Source organism: Phyllostomus discolor, chromosome 13 (genome assembly GCF_004126475.2).
Source record: "Phyllostomus discolor isolate MPI-MPIP mPhyDis1 chromosome 13, mPhyDis1.pri.v3, whole genome shotgun sequence".
In the NCBI taxonomy this organism is placed as follows: domain Eukaryota; kingdom Metazoa; phylum Chordata; class Mammalia; order Chiroptera; family Phyllostomidae; genus Phyllostomus; species Phyllostomus discolor.
The window spans coordinates 1,353,449-1,362,795 of NC_040915.2; the positions used below are offsets into that span (position 1 = coordinate 1,353,449).

The 9,347-nt window shown below is 47.1% G+C and overlaps 1 protein-coding gene across 1 annotated transcript; it reads right to left on the minus strand.

The window, feature by feature from the left end:
* Positions 1-7,469: 7,469 nt before the first annotated feature.
* SCGB3A1 (secretoglobin family 3A member 1) lies at positions 7,470-8,925 on the minus strand. The gene is made up of 3 exons (XM_028528992.2): positions 8,773-8,925; positions 7,971-8,266; positions 7,470-7,612 (listed from the first exon to the last, which is right to left on the minus strand). Exons 1-3 carry the CDS (start codon positions 8,825-8,827, stop codon positions 7,589-7,591), a joined length of 375 nt encoding a protein of 124 aa, XP_028384793.1. The 5' UTR covers positions 8,828-8,925; the 3' UTR covers positions 7,470-7,588.
* Between the last annotated feature and the right edge of the window lie 422 nt (positions 8,926-9,347).

Sequence of the window (9,347 nt, forward strand, 5' to 3'; positions counted from 1 at the left end):
ACAAAGTTGAAGGATGTAAACTTCTTGGTTTTAAAATGTATTTATCAGAAAGCCACAGTGTTATATGACCATGTGATATTGGCATAAGGATGTCGTATGGATGGATCAATGGCATTGAATTGAGAGCCCAGAATTAACCCTTATATTTATGGCCACTTTACTTGTGATGAAGTTTCCAAGACACTTCAATAGGGGAGAGAGTAGTGCCTTCAACAAATGGTGCTGGACAGCTGGAATTCTATAAGCAAAAGAATGAAGCTGGACCCCTACCTCATACCATATATAAAAATTCAAAATGAATCAAAAATTTAAATATAAGAGCTAAAACTTTAAAATCCTTAGAAAAATACATAGATATAAATTTTTCATGACCTTGGTTTTGGCACTAGTTTCTTAGACGAGACATCTTAAAGCATAAGCAACCAAAGAAAAAGACTAGTTTACTTGGGCACTAGTTAAAAAGATTGAAAAAGACACAATGAAATGGAAAGATATTCTGTGTTTATGGATTGGAAGAATCAACATAGTTACAGTGGCCATATTATCCAAAACAAAATACAGATTTAATGCAATCTCCATCAAAATCCCAATGTCACTTTTTTTTGAAGAAATAGAACAAAAAATCATCAGATTTGAATGGAACCACAAAAGACTCCAAATAGCCAGAGCAATCCTGAGGGGGGAAAAAAAGAACAAACCTGGAGGTATCACACTACTTGACTTCAAATCACATCACAGACCTACAATAATCAAGACAGCATGGTATTGGCAGAAAAACAGACCAATGGAACAGAATTGAGATCCCAGAAAATAAAACCACATGCATATGGATGAATAATTTTTTGCCAAAAATACGCAATGGACAAAAGAAAGCCTCTTCAATGCATGGTGCTGGGAAAATTGGAAAGCCACATGCAAAAGAATGAAACTAGATTACAGTTTGTCCTCGTGAACAAAAGTTAATTCAAAATAGATCAAAGGACTGAATATAAGACCTGAAACAATAAATTACCTAGAAGAAAACAGGCACTAACCTTATGGACCTTGGTCATAGAGGACATTTTATGAATTTGACCTCAAAGGCAGGAAAAGTAAAGCAAAAATAAATAAATGGGACTATATCAAACTAAAAAGCATCTGCACAGCACAAAAACCGAGTGGGAGGTGATATTTGCAACAGCTCCAACAAGGGTTTAATATCCAAAATATATAAAGAACTTACACACATCTACACCAAACAAACCAATTAAAAAATGGGCAGAGGACCTGAACAGACACTTCTCCCAAGAAGACATACAAATGGCCAACAGATAGATACATGAAAAGATACTCAGCTTCACTAGCTATTAGGGAAATGCAAATGAGATACCACCTCACACCTGTTAGAATGGCTGTTACCAAAAGACAAGTAATAACAAGTGTTGGACAGGTGGCGGAGAAAAAAAACACCCTAATTTTCACTGCTGGTAAGAATGTAGACTGGTACCGCCACTATGGAAAACACTGGCAAGTTTCTAAAAATATTAAGAATAGAGTTATCATGTAACCCAACAATCCCTCTCCTGGGTACCTACCCAAAAACCTGGAAAAACATGTGTTCACAAAGACTTATGCACTCCTGTGTTCATTACAGCATTATTTACCGTGGCTAAGGCATGCAGACAACCAAAGTGTCTTTTGAGAGAGGACTGGATAAAAAAGATGTACATATACACAATGGAATACTACTCATCCCTAAGAAAAAACAAAATACTGTCATTTGCAATAGCATGGGTGGATCTTGAGAACATTATGCTAAGTGTAGTAAAGCCAGTGAGAAAAAGCTAACAACCCTTAGGATTTCACTCATATTTGGGATATAAAACTGAAACTCAAAGATACAGACAACAGGATGGTAGTTACCAGAGGGGTGGGGGTGGTGGGCAATAAAGGGTAACTGGGGCCAAATAAATGGTGATGGAGGATGATTTGATTTTGGGTGGTGTGCACACAGTGCAATGTACAATGCAGTGCAGATCAGTATCATAGAAATAGACATCTGAAACCTATGCGATCCTATTAACCAATGTCACCCCAATAACTTTAATAGAAAACTGAAAACCTGTGCTTCAAAGGTAAAATGACAACTCATAGAATGGGAGAAAATATTTGCAAATCATATATTTGATAACCCTAGCCTCCAGAATACATAAAGAACTCATAATTAAACAATGAAAAGACAAATAACCCAGTTTTAAAAATGGATGAAGTATGTGACTTCTCCAGAGAATTCACTAATAGGTATGGAGTTTCTTTCTGGGGTGCTAAAAAATGTTCTAAAATTAGCCAGTGATGATGGTTGTATAACACTGGGTAGTCTAAAAACCTCTAAATTCCATTTGAAGAGGTGGGTGTTGATGGTATATACAGTATGAAAAAGCATACACAAACGAAATCTTGTGTGTGTATCATTTTTGTGGGGGCTTGAATTATTTGGTTGATATGTTGAGATTCATTCACATAAATGCATGAATTTGTAATACCTATAGTTAATTTATTTTCCTTCTAGTGTGATATTGCATTGTATGAATATTCCAAAATGTATCTAGCCGTTCTTCTCTGCAAATATTCTTGAGTGGTTTATAATTTCCTTCCTCCTTCCCTGCCCCTTTGCACAGGATTCTGCTCAGAACCTCCTGGTAGGTGCGGCCCTAAGGGCTTCTCTGGAGTATGAATGGGAGGGTGGGGCTTGCTGGATGGTGGGGCGTGCACAGGGTGCTCTGTTGCATTGCTTCACCCCGTCCAAAGCGTGTGTTGCCTTTACTCTCCCCGCAGCAGTTCACGGGACTTTTTTTCATTGTTCCACAACTTTGCCAATGCTTGTTTCGTTTTCCGACTTAAGTTTTGGTAATCTAGTAGGTATAATAGTATTTCAATTTATATTACCCTTATTAATAAAAGGCACATTTTTTGGCTCTTTTAGGTTCTCCTTATGATTTTGTGCCTCTTGAGGATTTTACTTTTTTTCCAGTTGACTCCTAATTCTTTACATTCTCAGACTACTTGTCCCTTATCACGCATGTGCATGTTTTCTTTTCATCTCTCCTTTTTAAACGTTGCATTTTGAAGTGTCTCTGACATACACCAGAGTGCAGAGAACGACTTCCTGGCAATTCCCCGTTCCCCCCAAGTGGCCCCCCTGGATTCAGCCAGCCCTCTGTGGTGCCCACGCTGGGCTATTGTGAAACAAAGTCCAGGCGTCCTATCATTTCATCTGTAAGTATTTCTGTGTATATTTCAAAGTGCTAAGCATTCTTTAAAAAATATTTACCAGTTTTCGCCCTGGCTGGCGTAGCTCAGTGGATTGAACGTGGGCTGGGAACCAAAGTGTCCCAGGTTCGATTCCCAGCCAGGGTACATTCCTGGGTTGCAGGCCATAACCCCCAGCAACCGCACACTGATGCTTCTCTCTCTCTCTCTCTCTCTCTCTCTCTCTCTCTCTCCCTCTCCCCCTCCCTTCCTTCCCTCTCTAAAAATAAATAAATAAAATCTTTAAAAATATATTTACCAGTTTTCAAAATAATGGGTTGATTCCTTGTGTTCTCTGAAAATTACCATACAGACTTTATTCCCTGCATGAAAAACATGGTATTAAAAGACATGATATTTAATCATATTCAATGAACTGTGGGTAAAGGATTTGCCTTATTATGTTCAAATTACCCCATCACTGGCCAGTGGGAGCTTGATTCAAACCGGTCCCTGTGTCTTTCAAGCACAGAATGGAAGGCCTCCTTCTATTCGGGTGTGAAGAAATGTCCTAGGTTCATCTTTAACATTTGCTGCTCAAGACCTGGAACTGGCCATTGCTTTAAAATTGTTTATTTGGTCTTTTATTTGTTTTATTGATTTTTAATATATTTTATTGATTATGCTATTACAGTTGTCCCATTCCCCCCCCCTTTATTCCCCTCTGCCCTGTGCACCCCCTCCCACCCACATTCCCCCCCCTGTAGTTCATGTCCATGGGTCATACATATAAGTTCTTTGGCTTCTACATTTACCATACTATTCTTGACCTCCCCCATCTATCTTCTACTTACCATCTATGCTACTTATTCCCTGTACCTTTTCCCCCTCTCTCCCCTTCCCACTCCCCTGTTGATAAGCCTCCATGTGATCTCCATTTCTGTGGTTCTGTTCCTGTTCTAGTTGTTTGCTTAGTTTGTTTTTATTTTACATTTGGCTGTTAATAACTATGACTTTATTGTCTCTTTACTGTTCATATTTTTTATTGTTCTTTTTCTTAGATAAATCCCTTTAACATTTCATATAATAAGGACTTGGTGATGATGAACTCCTTTAACTTGACCTTATCTGGGAAGCACTTTATCTGCCCTTCCATTCTAAATGATAGCTTCGCTGGATAGAGCAATCTTGGATGTAGGTCCTCCTTGCCCTTTATGACCTGGAATACTTTTTTCCAGCCCCTTCTGGCCTACAGGGTTTCTTTTGAGAAATCAGCTGATAGTCTCATGGTCACTCCTTTGTAGGTAACTATCCCCTTTTCTCTTGCTGCTTTTAAGATTCTCCCCTCTTTAATCTTGTCTAATGTAATTACAATGTACCTTGGTGTGTTCCTCCTTGAGTCCAACTTCTTCAGGACTCTCTGAGCTTCTTGGACTTCCTGGAAGTCTATTTCCTTTGCCAGATTGGGGAAGTTCTCCTTCATTATTTGTTCAAATAAGTTTTCAATTTCTTGCTCTTCCTCTTCTTCTGGCAACCTCATGATCCGGATGTTGGAATGTTTAAAGATGTCCTGGAGATTCTTAAGCCTCTCCTCATTTGTTTGAATTCTTGTTTCTTCATTCTGTTCTGGTTGAATGTTTCTTTCTTTTTTCTGATCCAAATCGTTGATTTGAGTCCCAGTTTCCTTCCCTTCACTGTTGGTTCTGTATACATTTTCCTTTATTTCACTTAGCATAGCCTTCATTTTTACCTCTAATTTGTGACCATATTTAACCAATTCTGTGAGCTTCCTGATTACCAGTGTTTTGAACTGTGCATCTGACAGATTGACTATCTTTTCATGGCTTAGTTGTATTTTTCCTAGAGCTTTGATCTGATCTTTCATTTGGGCAATTTTTTGGGGGGGTGGCCTCCCAGGCCTGTTATGTAGAAAGGGGTAGAGATTTAGGTGTTCAGCAGGGCAGGGCACCCCACGTTGCTACATTGTGAGGCTGTACATGGGGGTGGGTCCAAGAGGGAACAGTGCCACTTGCTCTGCTCTCTGTCAGCTTTCAGTCACTTCCCCTGCTTCCCACAAGCAAAGTGGGCCCTTCTGGTGATGATTCCCGGGTGGGTGGGTTTGTATACATTCTTGGACCCTGTGGGTGTCTCCAATGAATCTCCTGTGAGGCTGGGAGTTTCTCCTGCTGCCACCTCAACCCCCACAGGTGTTTTCAGTCAGAGGTTTGAGGCTTTATTTCTCCACTGGGATCCTGGGTTGTGGGTCTGTCTCATTCCCCAGTTGTTTCTCCCGGTTTATCTGCACACGAATGTGGGACCCGGTCCTCCAGCTGCCACTCCAGCCTCTGCCTTGCCTCCAGTCCTCTCTGAGCTGCTGCCTGTCTCCGCCCCTCCTGCCATCTGGGTGGGTGTTCCTTCTTTAACTCCTTGGTTGTCGAACTTCCATACAGTTTGACTTTCTGTCAGTTCTGGTTGCTTTTTGTTTTTAAATGTATTGTTGTCCTTCTTTTGATTGTGCGAGGAGGCCCAGTGTGTCTACCTATGCCTCCCTCTTGGCCGGAAGTCTCTTTGGTCTTTTATATCATGTATAATCATTACATGGTTACTAAGTGAAATTAGCAAAATAAGGTATTTATTTTTAATCCTAACCTGGGGACTTTTTTTTTTAATTGATTTGGGAGGGAAACAGTGATCAGTTGCTTCCCACACACGCCCCCACTGGGGATCGAACCTGCAACCTTTTGTTGCACAGGATGAGGTTTTAACCAATTGAGTCACCTGGCCAGGGTGGCAAACTATGATATTTAAATAGCTTTTTCTCCCCCATATCTCCCCTTCCCCATGATCACAGTTGGTCTCGTCTCCTCGGGAATCTGCTGACAGTGGGATCGGCGATCGACAGTGGCAGGTAGCCTTGAGGCTTCAAACAGTGCTCCTGGTCTTCCTCCTCTGGGAGGCAGGGAGATTCCCCTCTAGGCTTTTCCTGGGAAGGCTCCCCAGGTGGCCAGTGGCCGGGCTGTCTCAGGATGGACCTTCATCTAGGCCCCAAGCCCGCCAGCAATCTCAACAGTTCCTGTAGCAGACGATGTGCTTCAGTGATTTTGCTGAGTATTTTAACCCACTGTGTTAACTGTGAAGCTCATATCAGACAACCTGCCGAGAGCCCGGATGTGACACCTTGGCAGCGATGGATGAGCCAGGTCCTGTCCTTCCACCTTCTTCCCCACAGATGCTCAGAGACCCATCTAACACTGCTGCATCTTTGTCTAGACCAGACCTTTGCAGACTCAGGACCCGTGAGAGTCTCAGGGCAATGTATGATGGTAAAATTTATTTTATTTTATTTTATTTTGAGATTTACACTGAATCTGGATCCAAGCGGCCTCCCTGTAGTAGCTTGACTATGAATATGTCAAAATGGCCAAAAATTAAATCCCTGAATTTTTTTGTCAAAATAAGGACAGAAAAAGGCCAGACCCATGCTTTAATGTAAAATAGGTAAAATGAATCAGTTTGTCTTCAGGTGTTGAGAGGCGAGACAGGGAGGGGCCTTCCCAGGAAACCTGAAGTGGACGCGTGCTTCTTACAGGGCTGTCACTTATCAGTGGCACAGGTGTTGGCTGGGGCGTGCTCGTGGGATGTGCTCCCTGAGACAGACCCCCGTGTCTGGACACCTCACCAGCACCAGGGTCAGTCAGCCCTCTGGCATAGCAGAGGGGTCGCAGCCAGGGGCTTTGCCCCTGAACAACAGGGATGCAAACCCTCGGTAGACTTCCTGTGGGCCTCAGCCCTGCCCCTTCCAGGGGAGAAATCAGCAGTAAGGGAGGAAAACATTTTCACATATTAGCAACAAAGGGCTTTGTTTGTTGGGAGAGTTCTTGCCACTCTTCAAAAGTTAGATAATTCCCGTGCTTCATAAACCATTACAGACCATAATGGCAAAAAAAAATTCTCAATTTAGTTTTTAAACCCAGTCTACCTTGATACTTGCCCAATCTGTCTCCTCTAATTGCTGGCTCTGCCCCATGCCAATATCAGTGGTTTGTCTCTCTCTCTCACACACACACACACACCAGGCACACACACACACACACACACACATACACACGGCCCTCCTGAGGAGTAGGGGCAGTCTTCACCCCTTCCCAGTCCAGGCCCAGGCCCAGGCCCCTCCTCCTGCAGCACTGTTGCTCCCAGCAGGGATGAAGGGGGGTGGAGGGTGAAGGCAAGAAGGCATCAGCCCAGAGCTGCTCTTAACTGTTTATTGACAGGAGGAAAGGGTGCGGGGCTGGGGCTGGTGTGGGTGCCCGGCCTGAAGGTGGCAGCATCTTGCCCCAAGGCAGGGATACTCAGCCGCTGCTCAGCCCAAGAACGTCAGGGCTCCCTGGAAGGAGAAGCCAAGAGTGAGTGTGTCCCCAGAGCAGGGAGGCCCGTGCAGCTGGGGGCTGTTGGGAGAGGCACCGCTGATGCCCTGGCCAGGTTTCTGTGGGGCTCACGCTGCCTGCTGTGCTGGGACAGACATGGGTGGTGTCCCCTTGACGGGCGCATCCCCACCTAACCCCCTTGGGCCCTCTGCAGTGCCACATTGTTCAGATATGGTTGATCCACCCGGTTCCCACCCGAGGCCACCAAGCTCCCGGGGGTGGGGAAAAGGTGGTCCTGTTGTGGGTTTACAGGAGTGGAGGGCATGTGTCCAGGGGGAAGGGCAGCGCACACAGAGGGGTGGCAGATGCCCCCTTTACCAGCAGTGACTTCAGGGCCCCCACAGTCTCGGGGCCCAGCTCAGTTACACACTTCCTGGAGCCCTCCACCAGATGATGCACCGGGATGCCCAGATTGGTCAGCAAGAGCTTCAGGAGCATGAGGGGGCCGAAGCTGTTGAGGGAGGGAACGGGCAGTTCCCCAGCCAGGGCCCCAGCCCCAGCCAGGGCCCCGGCCCCAGTCTCCAGGGCCCCAGCCCCAGCCTCTAGGGCAGGGGTGAGGACGGGCACAGCCGGGACCTCAGGCTTGATCCTCGAGCCCATGAAGAAGGCTGTGGCTGCAAACACAACAGAGAAGAGTGGCCCACCTGTGCCTGCCCAGGCCCCCAGGGGAACTGCTGAGGGCCCCTGTCCTCCGGGAGGGGACCGGGGCCTTTGGGACCTGCCAGCACTCGCAGCCACCCTCCCCCTCGCTCAATGACTGCACAGAGCTGTGGCCCAGCAGGGAGCTGGCTGAACACAGGGTCAGAGTCCCCCTGAGGGGGGCCTGGACAGGCTTCCCGAGGAGGGCACTGGGCCTTGGAGGGTGACGCAGAGGGCAGGTGATGTTCCCACCCAGGCCAGTGCTCACACCAGCCCAAGGCTGGGAGAGCCTCTGGTTGGGGGAGGAAGAGAAACCGGGGCAGGCAGGGCCGTGAGAGGAGGCCTGAGGACTCAGGCGGGATACCCCAGAGGACTGGCCTGAGGGGCCTGGTACCCCCAGTGGAGGCAACAGGGTCAAAACTGGCTGGACTGGGGCTGCGGGGCCCATGGCGAGTGGGGACCGAGGCTGGAGGACACTCACTGCACTGGCTGAGCAGGGCCACGCAGAGCACCGGCAACACGGCGGTGAGCTTCATGGTGCCAGGGGCTCAGGGGATGCTCCTGGAACCCAAGACGTTGCCCAGAGCCTGGGGCTGTGGGCTTCATATACCCCACCCTCGCCCCTCCCCAGGGCCGGGCCTCCCCCACCCAGTCCTCCTGAGAAAGGTGTTGTTTGCTCAGCTAATAGGCAAAGCCCTGGCCAACTTCCTGCTCAGGCTGGTGGGCCCTGGGAAGTTCGCGCCCCTCACCTGCCCCGGGGTGCGGGACTTCCTCTTGGCCAGGTCCTTTGTGAGGGCAGCAGCGAGGCTGGGCTTTGTCTGCACCGGGCCCAGCCAGGCCTCTGCCCTGCCCATGAGCTTCCTGGCCTGGCCCCACCTGGCCTCCGCAGTCTGGGGTTGGGGATGGGCAGTGGAGGAAGGGGCAGGGCTGTGACCCCAGACCCTCCCTGTTCTCAGGGCCTGGGAGGATCATGCAGTGGGGTCCCCCAGCTCCTGCTGGTCCTGGGGAGGCCGTGCAGGTGGGGTGCTTGGGCCTCCTGGCTGCCTCCCTGGTGGG

What these genes read in the sequence shown, in the direction of transcription:
- SCGB3A1 (XM_028528992.2), bottom strand. Translation starts at nt 8,827, where the DNA reads ATGAAGCTCACCGCCGTGTTGCCGGTGCTCTGCGTGGCCCTGCTCAGC. An exon ending in GGCCCTGCTCAGCCAGTGCA is followed by an intron (nt 8,267 to 8,772) that starts GTGAGTGTCCTC and finishes TTGTGTTTGCAG; the next exon opens with CCACAGCCTTCTTCATGGGC. An exon ending in GGGCCCTGAAGTCACTGCTG is followed by an intron (nt 7,613 to 7,970) that starts GTAAAGGGGGCA and finishes TTCTCCTTCCAG; the next exon opens with GGAGCCCTGACGTTCTTGGG.